Consider the following 16,992-nt stretch of genomic DNA (forward strand, 5'->3'; position numbering starts at 1 on the left):
CTCTACATGGTGGTTTCTTTGTAGCTGAACTCTCTACAAGGTGACTTCTTTTAGCTGAACTCTCTAAAGGGTGGTTTGTTTACAGCTGAACTCTCTGCATGATGGTTTTTTGTAACTGAACTCTCTACAAGGTAACTTCTTCTAGCTGATCTCTCTACAGGGTAATTTGTTTGTAGCTGAACTCTTTACATGATGGTTTCTTTGTAGCTGAACTGTCTACAGAGTGACTTGCTTGTAGCTGAACTGTCTACAATATTAACTGGTTGCTGCTGAACTCCCTACAGAATAACTTGCAATGTAATAGAAATCTGTAATGGAGTAAGTCATGAACAAGCTGAATGCTCTATTAGGGTGACTGTTCTATTAGAGTATCTCGATCTCGCATTTTCTACATGGAGTTGGCTTTCGAATCATAACTCAGTGGTTTGCAATCCGATTGTTCTGTACTACTGCAAGGACTTTCTACGATGACTATTCCAGTTACTTACCCATTTTCAGCTCACTGCTCTAAGCGGTTTGCCTGGTAGGCGTGAAAATTATTGGTGATTATAGACGTCTTATTGACAATATATAGTATACAAACAGGGGGTCTAGACTCAGGGTTGCCGTACACTGATAGCTAAAGAGTGATCAGTGCAGGAGCCCTGGCAAGGCTTACATTACTTAACTTACAGTACAAAATTAACTACACAGTAACAAAGTTCAGGTCACAAATCTCGATCGCACAATTGTTACACACTTTCGGTTTTGTGTCATATCTCCATGATCTTTATTTCGATTGCTTTCAAACCACCAAAAGGCACTCCTACAATGGTTGATCTATCCACAAAACAATTTTCAACTCATTCCATGAAGCAGTTTACCCTGTAGGCGTGACAACAAATCGATCTTGTTTTACGTGAATAATTGTTCATAAATCCTTAACTGTCCATCGGATTTGCACTAAATTTGATACTAGGATTCGCCTTTGGAGTGCCTTTCTGTGTGCCAAATTTCAAGGCAATCGGAGTACACGTTTGTGTTTTATAGCAATTTTTACAAGTGTGTGAAAAGACGAATAAGAAAAGAAAAAAACCAAAACTTTGGCTGCTCGTAACTCAGAAATGGCTTGAGTGATTTCCTTCAAGTTTGGAATGTGGACTCCCCTAGCTGGCGGACAACTCTGCAGCAAATTTGGTTCCAAACGGATAAGGTATCACCGAAATACAAAGGTGACGTTTTGTTTCTTCCTGTCAATTGTGGCGCGCCGGCTTCTTGGGCCACACGACACACTATTGTGTGTCTTGATAAGCAGGATGCACTTCCGACTTATTCCGAGGACTCTTCAATGCCCACTGATACAAGTGGTTGTACACGTCACCATCATATCGGCCTGCCACTGAACAAAGTAGTTCATCCTTGTAGTCAAATGCATCTACTAGTGGTACGGCTTCTTGTCTGATTTACACCAGCAACTTGTATATTTGATCTAGTACCATATCAATCTGATTGAACCATCCAGTTGAAATTCTCCACCATTCTCAGCTATTCCATGAAGCGCAAGTGAGGTACAAAGTGCCGTCAAGATTTTCTGATTGTTGGCAGAGGCTGTGACTGAGTTTGTGGCAGTCAAAAACATCTGTAGCACTGATAAATGGCAATGTACTCTGGAAGCTCTTTAGCTAATGCAGTTTCAGTCATGTGGTTAGCTCGAGACACAAAACACATAACGCGTTGACGATAGAACCATATGGCTACTTGTGTGTCTACTTTATATGTAATAAAGCTTATGAAGGATACAGGTCTTTTGAGGAGAATAATCTGATGCCAGATACTTCACATCTTTTGACAGCTGAAACTGTGGTATTCACTGTGAATACAACTTCCGTACTTTACAGTTCTGCCTGTCTCAGAAGAAATGACAGTCATGTACATGTGTGGGATACCATTGGCTAAGGAATAGCCCATTACCTTACATGCAAGCCTACAAATCTCCATGCCATGACAAGCCATTTCTGATGAGAATGCCTTCAAACCTGCACTAGTACTGGAAGTGATGTGAAAACTCCTTTGCTTACAAGAAACATGCAAGAACCTTGCAAGCAACATGCACTGAAATGAGCGTCCCTTAGTTTCTTGATCTTGAATAGTAATCGTACTTGCAAGAATCATTCAAGAAACTTACACAATTTTTTATCTTGCAAAACAAGAAATTTGTGCTGAAAATGTCCATTTCTTGCAAGAATCTTGGAAATCTTGCAAGATATTTTACCCTGTAGTAATGGGACTTTGAAAACAATAGAGTAACTGGCCATTCTACAGACACCATCACATGGACATTGTTATACTAGCTGCAAATGAAACTGCACTACAGGGGTTAATCTAGGGGGGGGGGGCGGGGGGGGGCACAGGCCCCCTCTGGGTTAGCTATTGCCCCCCCTAGGTTTATACCTAAAGCCTTGAGAAATGGAAAGGTTTAATTGATCCCAAAGTTGTATAATCCAATGGTCAATATTCAATGGCATCACAGTAAAATTTCACCAAAATTGAGTATATTTACACCTAAATTTTCAAAATTTTCCTGGGGGAGCATGCCCCCAGACCCCCCTAGAATCCGAAGCAACTTACTTCGCCCCCTCTAGGTTAATGTTCTGGGTTGAGCCCTGCACTACTTGAAGTACTTACATTGCTTGTTCTTGCAATAGTAGCATAACGCAGCCACTATGGATTTGAGAGCCTCACTTGTTGAGTTCTTCTGGACCATCAAATAATGGAGCAGTGATGCATATACTACAGGAAAGAAATTACTTTGACATTGCAAAGAAATTTAGCTAACTGCGAGTCAGTCCATGCTTGTTGTGCTACATAGTCAGCTTCTGTAGTTGGAAAATAGTACTCAACCTCCTTTCCCTCCCTTTTTTTACAGTCGCCAAGGCACCAATTATTTAACCCTTAATTTACGAACTATACCTAGGCCACCGATAAGCACAAATTCCAGTGCATAGCTTTTGGAAAAATTTTAAGTCAGTTTTAACAATAACACATTTTTACAAGAAGGATCTCACACAGCATACATAGTTAACTGCTGCTGCAAAAAAAATTGTTGCAGTGAGAATTTGGCTAGTTAAAGTGGTTGTTGGTCAGTGCCAGAGTGACGTACTAGCTATAGCTACATGGCACCAACTTAAGGTCAAGCAAAGTTGATTAATAGTTACCCACATCACCCTCCACTCTCAGGGGCGGATCCAGAGTCTGGAAAGAGGGGGGGGCACCTTGCTAAAAAAAAGTTGAAGAGCAAAAATAAATAAATAAATAAATTTAAAAAAAAGAAAAAAAAAGGTCACAACAATAATAGCTAGTTATCCTTTACCAAATATATTATATCACGTATGTTATGTAAAATAAAATCCTATTTATAGCTTCCTAAGTAAGCTACACTTCCCCATGAACACTGTGACTGCTTTATTAGAGTGATTGGTGATTGACTGCTCTATTAGAGTATCTCGATCTTATATACATTTTTTTTAAGGGAGGGGGGGGGGGGGGGGGGGCACGTGCCCCCCCCCCCCCTGTATCCGCCACTGACTCTGCCACCCTAAATTCATTATTGCTGTAATTGATCATGTGCGCCAACATTTTGATGTTTAGACAAACTAGCCATCATTTTCAGCTATGGAAAACATATTTCTTTCTGCTTCATAAATGTAAAGTGTAAGTAGGGATGTAAAAACCCCACGAAAATTGGAATTTTTTTCTCCCGTAAATTGCATAATAAGAGTGGCACAAAGGTTGCGCGTCCTGTAGACGGGTTAGGCAGTAGGTTCATTGGTTAATAGTGTTGACTTAGTAAAAATATTGCTCTTCTGGTAAGTTTCTTCATGATCAGAGCAGAAAGGCGTTTCCAATGTAAGTTCTCTCCATAGAAAACCTATGGGAGAAGAGTATTGTTGTTCGCTACGTGAAGAAGTGTACGGGTTGAATGATTTTTGCTCATTACAAGATACAACTTAAATGTCTATGATCATTTATTGGCCATTCTACGCACTTCATAATACAAAGTGACGTAATTCTGCATACGTCATTTATTTTTGTTATGTGGCATGGATACCAATGGTGCTCAATAGAGGTGTCTGGAGAACTGCCTACTTGTTTATTTAACAGTTACTAGCTATTACAAATTCAAGGGAGTGTATAAACAGTGGAATGGACTACTGGAATGGTGGAATACTGGAATTTTAAAAAGTTTATTACATCCAACTCCTCAGCAAATAAATAGGATTCCCCATTGAAGTCAGCTCTTTTAGCCTCACCACAATACTTGTATGACTTATAACTCAATACTTTATTACTTGTCTGAAACTAACTGTCTTAATGAAGGCTCGGTTCAGTGTGTTATGTGGCACTGCCACAATGAACTTTGGCTTAAATTTTCTCATTGTAAATGCTTACAAGATACGTAGTCCTGTTTCACTTTGCCCAAAGATTTTTGCTTAGGCTCCTAGGTTAGTGGTAAACACCTCATACGGGCTCTGCCTGCCCTCCAGTGCCTAACTGGTAAAGTTGATAATAAATAAATGAATACTTCATTATACAGTGAATGTACTTTACAATGCATACATGTAATCAGCTAGCTAGCTAACTTTTTATCATTTGGGAACAAGGGTTAAGTCAGGAGTCTTCTTGGTATATATTCCCAATAAACTACTGTTGTGCATGTTCATAACTGACTTTACATTGGTAAACTTTGTCTATGGTGAGGTGAATTATGCTAAAAGAACTGACTTCAAGGGGAATCCTATTTATTTGCTTACTTAAGGGGTGGAGTTGTGCTTATTTAAATGTAAAAACTGATATTGAACTTAAAAAAATTCCATTCCACTATTCCAGTACTCCATTCCACTGTTTATACACTCCCCAAATTTAAAGCCAATGTGGCAAACCTATAGTGCCTTTCCATCTCCTTGATGACCAAAATTGGTGCCGTAATTTTTCATTTATTACACCGTATTTCGGCCATATTTATGAACATCAGTATTGAGTGTTCTATGGGGATATTTCCAACCGCTTTACAGGTTAGTGTGCATTTTTTAGATGTTAATTCTTACCCAATACCAAGCCCATCCACCACAGCTTGGACTGTTAGTTGTTAGTGGTTTATGCAGATTGGCTAATTTCAACTTGTCCATAGGCCGCTGAATACAAAAGTTCAACACTATGGCCAACGAAAACGGTTGTCAAGGAGATGAAAAAGCTCTATATATCAATCTGCAGCATTTTTTATGCTTTACAAGGTGCAGTAGCTAAAAGTCAAGTTTCTTCTACTTTTAAAAATCATGTGACCTCGTTAGTGTAAGCATAAGAATACTTTTGGTAACCCTTGTTGTGACAGATAGCCTGCTGCTGCTGCGTGGCCTAAGTAGATCTGACACAAAATACACAATGAATCCATTCTTTACACAATGAGTTATGCTTGCCGACGTCATACATGCTGCACCGTAAATGAATGGGCGTCACCCCTGTGACCACACCACCCCTGTGAATAAAATGAACACAGATATGGTGCATGGGTAGCAGCATAGCCATAGGTAATAGGATATATTATCTATGGTAGCGGTGTTTGTTATGTGGTACGTGTCCGGAATTTGAAAAATACTATTTATTTAACGCTATGTACATAGTCTTTATTTAACGTTATATGTACATAGAAATCATACCTGCTGAAACTGATGCCATATTTGTGGCAGCGAGGAAACCGGGCAGGACGAATGACAACTGGGAATCAAAGCACCGCGCTAAAATTATCACGTGATTCTGTCGAAATTTATTAGAATACGGTTTTTCTCCCAATTTTCGCGCCAATCACAACGTAGGGTTTTACTCTTTTCACCACCTTTCATAACCCTTACGTAATATTAAGCTCAAAAGCATCCAGACTTCCTACTGTAGTTGTTACTCTCTCTCTTCGACTTTAGGGCACGCATCTAGTAGTTGCCGCGAGTAGTCGACTTTAGGGGATGCGTCCAGTAGTTGCCGCGAGTAGTAGACTTTAGGGGAAGCGTCCAGTAGTTGCCACGAGTAGTAGACTTTAGGGGAAGCGTCTAGTAGTGTTAGCGTTAGGGTTCAGCTTTGGTTTCTTCTTCACCTTTAGGGTTAGGTTCTTCTTACTATATACAGCTTATTTCGTTAGTCACATTTATAAGATACAAAAGAAGGGAATCAAGGGAGCTAGCAGCGGTAGCATAATCGGTAGGACACTGGACCATCATACTGGGATCCTGGGCTCGATCCCCCTTTAAGACTGCAATTTTTTTTCGCCTTTTTGGTTCACCGTTTTTTGTTTAAGTTCTGTAGGGTTATGAAATAGGGTGAAAAGAGTGATACCCTCACAACGTAGTTTCGTGCCCAGCCGGGCTCGCGCCATATCCGGACGGACACGAGGATCACAACATAGACAAGTATCCAGGATTAAAGTCATCCTGTTTTCGTTCCGGATTATTATGGGAAGGCACTAGGCCTGATCCTATGAAAAGTATAAACAAAACTTATAGATCAAATTTAATATTCTCATCGAGTAGAAAGTGTCAAACCTTCAGTGTCTTGTAAATTTGGTGCTGTCATAACTTCTTCACGCAGATGGTTCCAACTGTTAGCTAATTACTCTTTGACTGAAGGAGTTTGCCCTGACATCTTTAAATATTTGCTCTTTAAGTAGTTTGAATGGGTGATCACCCCTAGTCCTTGATAAATTGTTTTATCATAAAAAAGAGTTTGATCCGCCAAATTGAAAATGCTGTGCAAGAGCCTATAAACATTAATCATGTCTCCACATAGTCGTCTATATATCAGAGGTGGTAAATCCAGTGTATGGCCTTTGTTCATACACAGTAAAAACAAACTATAGTGAAGGTCACATAAACTATGTTAAAATATTCACTGAACACAAAATAATGCCGGACACAGTTAACTATTTTCAAGTCAACTGGTTATATCCTTACACAGCTGGCCAAGTAAACAGTGGCGTAGCCAAGGGTGGGCATGAGCGGGAATTTGCCCAACCATCACAGTTTCTTGCCCAACCATCACAAACTTTTGCCCAACCATCACAAGTAGCTTAAGATTCACGCGAGGATTCACAGCAGCACACAAAACAACCCTACTTTAATACTGTAAAGCTAAACGTGTACTCATTTGTTGAACCGTGACTTCGAAGAAGGGATCAAGATAGATGTGTATCACATGATCCGGTACGCGGAAAATCCCTTGGGAAGTCCCTATAATTACACTTCATGTAGACGCATGTGCCACGCTCCTTGGCACGGTTTAAATTCGAAATTTAAAATGGAGTTGAAGTGTGGTACGCTATAGTCCAGGGGCGGATCCAGGACCTGGTAGGGGGAGGGGCACAGACAGGCAAGTTGTAGGTGGTTAGGGAGAGCCAGATCCTCTCGCTAGTTGCTGCATTTTTGAAGCAGCAAATAATACACCTCTTAGTAGTATCTCACTGCTGATTTTTGTCATTTTGCTTTGCAGATGGCTGTGAAGTCTTTAAAGCAGTTTTAGTCTCGAGGCGGCGCCGCGAGACTAAAGAATGTCTTAAACAACAACACAATAATTAGTTTTAGAGGCGCTTAGTCGTACGAAGGTGCTGGGTGACAGTTTCATAACTAGGTTGACTTCAGTTTGCTTTAGTTTCAGGTGAATTCGTAATAAATGCTAGTAAAATGTGCATATTTTCGTGAGTTTTATAAGCTGATCTTGCCCTGGCATAAAGTTTAGTATTTTAATCAGAAGTATGGCTCCTCCACTATGTGACAAGGTGGGGGGGGGGGGGGCATTTGCCCCAAATGCCCCATCCTGGATCCGCCATTGATAGTCGTGGTACACTATAGTTGTCAATGGCGGATCCAAGATGGGGCATTTGGGGCAAATGCCCCCCCCCCCCCCTCCTCAAGAAATTGCATACAAGATCGAGATACTCTAATAGAGCAGTCAATTACTCTAATAAAGCAGTCACAATGTTCATGAGGCAGTGCAGCTTATTTATGAAGCTATAAATAGGATTTTATTTTACATAACATACGTGATATAATATATTTGGTAAAGGATAACTAGCTATTATTGTTGTGACCTTTTTTTTTTTTTTGCTCTTTAATTTTTTTTCAGCAAGGTGCCCCCCCTCTTTCCAGACTCTGGATCCGCCCCTGGTTGTGGTACTGTAGCTATCTCTAAGTCACAGTGAGTGATAATCGTCAGTAGCGGATCAGTTCAGTGCGGATGGTGCTGGCAGGAAAAGATTTCGTTTCAGTGGACTTGTCAATCGTATTTTCCGTATGGCCTAACTTACTGCTGATGAAAGAAAACGGGAAAACGTACTCTTCTAGATAACAATAATGGCATATGCAAATGGAGCTGGAAATGGAGAAAAGGTCAAGTCATTATAAAATGTCACCGTGGCGTGCACAACTTGTACTGATTAACCTAGTTGTGGTTTACACCAGATACATGCAAAATTTACAGTGGCTGCTATAAGTCTGGGACGAAGCTTTCTTGGCATGCTGATATTTGTAATTATCTATGGACTCCTTATAGTTCATAAATTAGTGCCACCCCCCTCCCCTCCCGGCCTTCATTTGGGGCCATGTGGCGTTTACTTGAAAAGCATTGCATATCGCTGTAGCGGTTGGTCTATACTGCGTAGTAAATATGTGATGAACTATTTACATTGTTGGTTCTTGTAGGTTCAGCAGTTTAATGTCACGTGATGCTCAGCTACGACAATTGTTGGCGGATGCATGCCCTACAAGTTTAATAGAATAGCACAGCTATAGCTAGTAAAATGTTTGCATGCATGCAAGCAATATTTGTTTACACTATAGCATAGGTAGCTGTAGGCTTTGTGTGCATAGGCGGCGGAAAGGGGGGGGGCTAGGGGGCTAAATCCCCCTTTCAGAATGATATCACACCGAAATTATCTTTCTTGGAGTGGGGCTGAAAACCGTGATAAAGATCGAGATACTCTAATAGAGCAGTCACTCTAATAAAGTAGTCAGTGTGTAGCGAGCTATGTAAGGATTTTTATGTTGTTTATCAGCTAGAAATGGTAGCTGGTGAGGTGGAAAGCTCTTGTCAGCTGGTTGTGACCTTTTTTTTTTTTTTGGTCTCACCTTACCAAACTATAGAAATAAGTCTCGGTCAGCTCAGCGGAGCCCCCCCCCCCCCCCCCCCCCCCTCATATCAACTACTTCCTCCGCCGCTGTTTGTGTGCATACACTTTTCATATTTTTCTTTGATAATGTCTTGCATGAAACTGAGCGTGTTTCTTGTGTGTGTGTGGGTGGGTGTGTGGTTAAGTTGATGTTATGCCCAACCATCAAATATTGGCTGGCTACGCCTCTGCAAGTAAGGCCGGTACTCTTCATACCCTGTTTTTACAGGCCCAGTCACATAATGAATACAATACTTTGGCATGTAGAATCCACTTCACCCATAAAGATTATTATTGACATGCAATTGATTTACTAATGGCATCTACTATCATGAAATGTAGCTAGGATGTCACAGAAATTGTTAGATCAGTACATAAAATTTACTCACAATAGACAGTAAAAATTTATAATGTCTGCCACAATACTCACTACTTTTGTGTAGTGACGTTCACTACTAATTTTGTAGTGACTGTCACTATACCATGTAATGACGTTCACTACAAAAAGAGTAGTGAATGTCACTACACAAAAATAGTGAGTATTGTGGCAGAAATTGGTAGTAAAATTCACTACTAATTTTTTTACAGTATATGATAGATGGTACTAGTCTTGTGGCTGTTCTTGGACATTTTCTACTTTAGTTTGATCTACAGTGTAGCTAAAAGGGCCCCAAATTGTATTTCCATAATCTAATTGTGGGTGTACTAATGTTTTGTAAAGATTTAGAAATGTAGCACTTTTATACCTTTAACACCTATATATATAATAAGGTCCAGTATCTATATTATTATTCTATATATTAATTCTCTTCGCCCACGCACGTGTTTTTCGAGCACTGATCCGTCATTCTTGGTCGGATTTCAATCGTATCGGTACCATTCAATTCTAGAATTTGAGACAAATCTTATGATCCAGGATTGGTGGCGATTCGTTGAACTACGGAAAATACCCTTTAAACCACCGTAACTACCCTAGGAAGACACAAATTCGTCCATAACTTTCTTGAGAACCTTATCGTGTTATCAGCCTTGTAATTGTAATTGTAATATTTAAACAGGGATTCCACTCAGTGAAAAAACACTGATTTTCAGTGGAGCCCTGCGAAACAAGCATACATACATACATACACAAATACATATATACATACATACATAAACATACAACACAAAAGGGTATACAAAGAACAGTACACAAAACTACACAGATACAATCAGCCTTCCCCATCCCCCAGCCTACACTAGACTTTTCTCTCCCCTGTGGCCGACAGAACGAGAAACGTTAAAATCGAGGCCATTAAATTTTCAAACACAAACTCCTCCCAGGTTTTTCCCCCGATTAGCTTCAAACTCGCCAAATCAACTACCCGTCCAAATCAATGTGTCATAAGGTGGTTTTCGTGTCTATCATTACTTGCTAACTTTGGTTGCGAGATACTTATCACTGTCAATGGCCATTATAAGTTTACGATACGCGTATACGGCATCCCGGTATACACGCGTTGCCAATAGAAATCAGATGACGTCATGGTTAAAATTTAATATCTAAAAGCTTATACAGTGAGATAGGATCAATCACTTTTTCATGATTTAACCAATCACATCAGCGAATTTGATCATGTGATCTGGTGTGTACGCTATCATCCGGCAAACACACTCGCCAGTATAAAAGGAGAGTTTTGTAGTGGGTGTGGCCAGTCTACGACTACTTGACAGAGACTACACATGAAAAATTCATCGGGGAATACACACTCTGCACCCTACTGCACTCATTAAACATGGGTAGACGTCTTGAGGCCTACACCGCTGTGCGCTATACGAAGTATAACTACAGCGACATGAAGACAGGCAGGAGTCAGGGAAGCCTAAAATTAAGGATTACCAGTATACCACTGCAATGGAGAAGGAAACAGTCAATAAAGGAGAGTTTCGTAGTGGGTGTGGCAAGTCTACGAGCGACGATTATTTCTATCGGGCTACTGGACAGAGACTACACAAGGAAGACTCGCAGGAAATACACACTCTGCACCCTGCTGTGCTGTCCACTACAAGATAGACGTCCTGAGGCCTATCCCGCTGTGTGCTTTTTTTTACATATTATGCTTTCTGAGATTGAATTTAAGGACAATTTTGAGGGTTAAGCATGCTACTTTTTAATATAATTATACTGGGTAAACTTGGGCTCTCAGATATTGAATAGTCGTCACTACATGCATGAATTTTTGTTAGCTGTATACTAGGAAGATTTTAAAACTTAATTGATCTGATGCTGAATCTGAGAGCACTTTAAGGTTGCATTCACAATTTTAACCTGGGAAAATTTTACACATTAACTATGCTGAGATTGAATCTGAGAGCATTTTTGATAAGTTTTGTGTGTCATTTTAAAAGCCAGCTTAACCTAATAAGTATAAGTATAGTTTGGTAGTCACTCACAATTTTAGGGGGTGAGTCTGAGATTTTAGGGGGGGGGGGAAAGTTCCCCCCCTAACAGCTCTAGAATAAACACTGACTTATACTCAATTCACAGGAAATAGTATTCAAAAACCATTGTGGGAAATTGGTGCACATTCCCATTGTTGGTAGTGAAGCTATAGGAAACTATGACATGGAGTTGTTGTAGAAATTATTTATGCAGTTGTTGCTTATACATAACAGGTTCCAGATTTCACATCAACGATAATAGTATGGTGTTAACATCTGATAAATTGGAGTCTTGTCATAATATTACTGTGTATTAACAGCAACTGAATACAGCCATGTATTAATCTATTTATATTTGTCCACATTTAGTCTTCACACATATCCACTTTTTCAAATATAATGGAAAGAAAACCCGTAAAAATATATGTGTCACGTAAAATACCAATGTGCATGACAAAGTAATGAATTAGTCTCACATCAGTAAATGATCAGAGAGTTTTACCCTTTTTGAATCATAAGGTTCTGGATTACTCTTCCTCTTGCGGTTCACTTGAATCATAAAAATAAACACACATAAAAGACTAAGCATTTCTGCGTGTATGTACAGCTGCATACATGGTATGTATGAAGATAATTAAGTACATATGTAGCTATGCATGGTGCCAAACCTGAGCAATATAATGGTATTAGGCCATGGGGGTTCAGCCCTACACATACATAGTGCAGTATGCCAAAAGGCACCTGTAGGTCTGAAGGTAACAATTATTGATGAGGCTAACGTTTTTTGTGAAGCCTTAGAACTATCTCTTCTAAACTAGATTATAATCTACAGTATGTCCACAGGAATGGACTCACACACACACGCGCGCATGCACACAGAGTTTTTTTGAAAAACAATTTCAGATGTACACCCACAGCCACATGCAGGTCAGCTACGTATATGGGTATGCACCTTACAACAACTTTTCCTTTTAGAGAAAAATCAGTGGTCAAACATTTGCATAGAATTGATACTGCAACAATGAAACATCTCTGAACAAACTATCAGAATTGTGGACACAAAAATAATAGGAATAACCTAGGACAAAGATTTTTTTGTTTCATATACATTTTTACAATTTAGAGGAAAACCTCTATGTATATTAAAGCAAACATGGGTCTAAAAGTCTGGGTCCTAAAGTGTCCACTATAAAGAGGTTCTACTACACAATATAAACGTTACTAGACTACCTTGTTATAGTGGCCAAGTCAGTCCAAACTCCAAATAATATTATACTAATAGCTAAGGTGACCTCATTAATAAAGTATAGTTCAATTCAAGGTGGCTCTATAGATGAGGTTCATATTACTATACATACCAGTGAAACCTCTATATGTGACCGGATCTGCAAAAACCCGACATAATGGTGCATTTTTCAAATTCTTTATTATTGAATATTTATAATGTATACTTAGCCAAGTGTATGCTCTGGCCAAGTTTCAGCCTCATATGGCAACAACTTTTGGAGTTGCAGCCCTACAAAGTAGCAACAACAGAAAGATCGATTTGTACAGCAAGTATTGGGAAAATAAATTACATGTGCTTACAAAAATGGTTGTAACTTACAAATACAATGCAGTACAGAGTTGCAACTTGCACCATTGTGTTCGCCATGAATAGGGGAGTCCATTACTGGGTAAGTTTTGTCTTCTATTACCATTCGTCACTGCATACAGAGACGAAATCAGTGAAGAAAAATCGATCGCTTACGATCATTTTGATGTGATGTAAATAAACACCCATAACTTACGTATCCTTTGTGTACTGCAACGAAACAAAGATTTTTGAACTCCTCTTGAGTAGACGAATAAGATGATTTCCAGGTTTTTTTATCATAGGACCCTTCCTTAACAAAGAACAAAGCGTTTAAATATTTTACGATTTTTTTTAAAATTACACAAATATTTTACCCATTGCAAATCAATGGCTTATACTGAAAATTTAGGCTTGCACCATTGTCAGGTTTTCGCAGATCCAGTCACATATAACAGACATCATGGGACCAACTGATTTTGATAAAATTTTCACTGCTATATAGGAAGTTATCCTTTTTCTGAGGAATTGTATTGGTAGGTCTATTAGGACTTCAGAAACTGTCCTTTATAGAAAGGTTAAATATACCTGTAGTGTCAATTATATGGAAGGTTCTTTAAGAGAGGTTCTATATGTACATGCATGACTCACATTTGTTGTTGAGAATTGTGCTAGATACAGAAGGTTCATCATTCACTCCAGGCCTGGAGGTACCTATGTGATACAAGGTTCCTTATGTCACACAACTACATGTAGTTCCAAACACAGGTATCATACAGTAAAGTAGTACTTTATAGCAAGGACGAGGAAGTTTTGGGTGTGGACTATGATAAAATATCATCCCAGTCTCAATTTCCCGTCATAATGACCTGACATGTTCAGTCAAGCATAGCAGAAAACTGGTTGCAGTTATAGCCTTACTTCTCACAGAAACGCTTAAGAAGAAACCTTTGGCATATTGATCAACACACAATGCGTGTGCTATTGTATTACCTTTCATAGCTATCAGTCAAGCATGATAGCTAGAGCTTCCATCTACAAGCATACATGTTACACAATATTATTGCACTAACTTATTGGAATAAGTGTTTTTGAAACTGACACAGTGAATATAGCGCTGTGAACTGTTCTCTGTTATATGAGATATTATCTGCCAACTGCATATCTTGCTGGATATGAACTACTTGTAGAATGGTATGCACAAAGTACTGATATGGCAACCTACGTAGCTCGTAACAAAAGCATGTGTAAGTGAATATAATTTAATGATTTGTATGTTCTGTTAAATATTTACTGCATTTCTAGATGCATTTTTAATGCCGTGACCAACACTAACCATTTATTAGTTACATGACTGTGGTATGTGGTGCTCATGAATTTACTAAAATAGTTCACAAACAAGGAATTCACAAACTAGAGTAGGGACAATATAGTCTCTTGATAAAAGTAAGCTGGATTGTAGTAAGTGGTAAGTAATGTCTATTTATTGTAAAACAGCATAAGAAGTGAATATCCCTACTGTGCATTCAATTAAAATCTCCACAGCACAGTAGGATATTTGCTGTTTGTTGTTTTACAGGAAGTGGACATTACATACACAATCCAGCTTGTTTCAGTACCATTTATTATGGGTACTATTGTCCCTATTTTTCTTATACTTTTGCAGTATAGCCATGTGCAGTGTGCTTGAAAGTTAAGCCATACCAGGTATAAGGATAAGTATCTGTAGTGCATGAACAATAGCACAACAAAGTACATGTATACTACATTGTACTATTCACTCCATAGCAACTTGTGTTTGTCATACTGTATAGCAGGAAAGGGAGGAAAGTTTGGTGAATTTGGCGAGTGTGCAGTACATGTTTTGCCAAACTAAAAATCCACCATAATCGTCCAATACAAATCTGTATTAGTAACTAATTCGCCAAACCTCAAAATCCTATTGCGGTAAATTTGCCAAAGATTCATCCTGCCAAACTTTCCGGCTATATGGTGTTCAGCTTGTCAACACTTTGATCAGAAACATTAAGATCACTTGACTACATTAATGATGCTCGCTTATTAGAATAGTGTCATACTGGCTTCCTGTAATGGCTATAGAAAGGATTGCAAATCAATAATAAAACACTGGGGTTAAAGCAGAATGTCTGCCATGTACTGTGTGATAAACAACTTAGTAGTTGCATCTTTCAAGCAAACACAGCTAGGGTTTGTAAGTACACACCATTAACAAAGCATTCAGAAAATGCAAAATAGGGATCCCTATGTATATGTATCCAGTAATTTTAGAATATATAGACCTTGATGCAAAACAAACAATACCTTACTTGTCACATTTAACACTAGTAGCCATATATAACTTTTAGCAAAAAATCTGATGCATGTGGCTACTATCCAGGGGTGGCTACTATGAGCTTGTGTGGAAGTATCATGTGGCATTTGAATTTACAAATGACTTACCGTATGCAAGGAAATTTTGACATAAGAAAATTTGACGTATCGGTTTAATTCATCAAAGTTAAATTCATCAAATGCTCTTAAGCACCTTTAAAAGTACAAGCTTTATCTACAATTTCTTGATCTTCGTCAACTTTTAATTCGTCAAATCTGATAAAGTATGAATTTGTCAAATTTTTCTAATGTCAAAATTTCCTTGTGTACGGTACTGTTTATTAACCATTTGTTGGCTCCTCTAAAATGTTATTTCAGGGCTTAAAAGAACAACTTCTTTGCAGAGGAGGTATGACATGGTTCACGTGAGCCATACGATTTATACAGAGAACCTATTTCAGAAAGGTACTGCTAAAAACTATTTACCAATTGAAAGCTGTTCTTATGCTAAATTCAATGGTGTAATCAATCCCATTCAACCCAGATGGTTTGACTTCAACATACACGATCTATTAGAGACTTCGACACATGATAACTTGACATATGAAATGGAGGACAAGCAGCCACACCAGTGAAGAAAGCACTGCTGATAATGAAGTAATGAGTGTCCAGGAAGCCTTAACATCCTTCAAAGCCTATTAAGACATTGCTTTTCACAATTAAAAACTTCTAAGTATGCAATTAATATGAATTCTTTCCAATGGAGTTTATTTCGTGTCGTACCTTCTCTGATTTCTTTACTTAGATTTTCCTTCAAACATGTGTTTATCAACATTTGCATCACCAAACAGTCCATTTTTTGGTTTTTCCCTCTATAAACAAAGGTGTCATAAAAGAAAATGCAAACTACAGAGCTGTAGACAGCGAATCACATATAAAACTGCCGTTACCATCTTACTGGTTAATAGTTGCCCCTGGATAGTAGCCACAGTGAAACCTTGAAAATTATTGTCATAAGAGCTGCCTTCGAATAAGAGACGCAACTAATTGTGTTTGAATAAAAGTTTCAGCTTTGTATGGTGAATACTCTTGGAGCTATAGCAAGAGAGAGCATGAAAGCACAGTACTGTATAGCGAGTTTTTACTGTGTCTATAATTTATCACGAATCTTAAAAGCGCGACACAGATTTCTGCGAATGCAGCTATCCGCAAAAATAAAATCTGCTGATTTTTATTTCGATTACTAGAAATGCATTTAAAGAGGAGATGGAAGCATTGTTAAGCAGTTATATACATGGCTACCACGTTTATAAAGACATTTTGGACTCCTGTCATTGACGAGGAACTTACTTGCATCATAGATAGTATATTCAATATACTATCTATATGCTTGCATTATATAAAAGTGGGGATGTGTACTGCTGCGTGACGGCCCAACAACTTACTGCGTGCCCTCTCAAGGATATGCAGTTTGTTTTTGTTT

The 16,992-nt window shown here is 38.7% G+C and overlaps 2 protein-coding genes and 1 pseudogene across 3 annotated transcripts in view; all 3 read right to left on the reverse strand.

Moving 5' to 3' along the window:
• LOC136254518 (uncharacterized) overlaps window positions 1-5,797 on the reverse strand; it is a 47,795-nt gene extending 41,998 nt beyond the window's left edge. For both annotated transcript variants that reach the window (XR_010700534.1, XM_066047240.1), the window contains exon 1: window positions 5,694-5,797. Coding sequence is in view for 1 of the 2 variants with exons in the window: in XM_066047240.1 (XP_065903312.1) it covers window positions 5,694-5,712 (19 nt within the window). In the remaining variant the exon portion in view is untranslated. The remainder of the gene's footprint in view (window positions 1-5,693) is intronic.
• Window positions 1,272-2,151, reverse strand: LOC136252712 (uncharacterized; annotated as a pseudogene).
• Window positions 5,798-11,887: 6,090 nt separating the features above from the next.
• The window catches only part of LOC136254524 (uncharacterized), a gene marked incomplete in the record, with an annotated part of 32,159 nt that continues 27,054 nt past the window's right edge, over window positions 11,888-16,992 (reverse strand). Inside the window, 2 exon segments of the mRNA XM_066047244.1 lie at window positions 11,888-12,154; window positions 13,830-13,892. Of these exon segments, the coding sequence (XP_065903316.1) occupies window positions 12,078-12,154; window positions 13,830-13,892 (140 nt within the window).

The sequence above is a fragment of the Dysidea avara genome, chromosome 4 (assembly GCF_963678975.1).
Source record: "Dysidea avara chromosome 4, odDysAvar1.4, whole genome shotgun sequence".
Lineage (NCBI taxonomy): Eukaryota > Metazoa > Porifera > Demospongiae > Dictyoceratida > Dysideidae > Dysidea > Dysidea avara.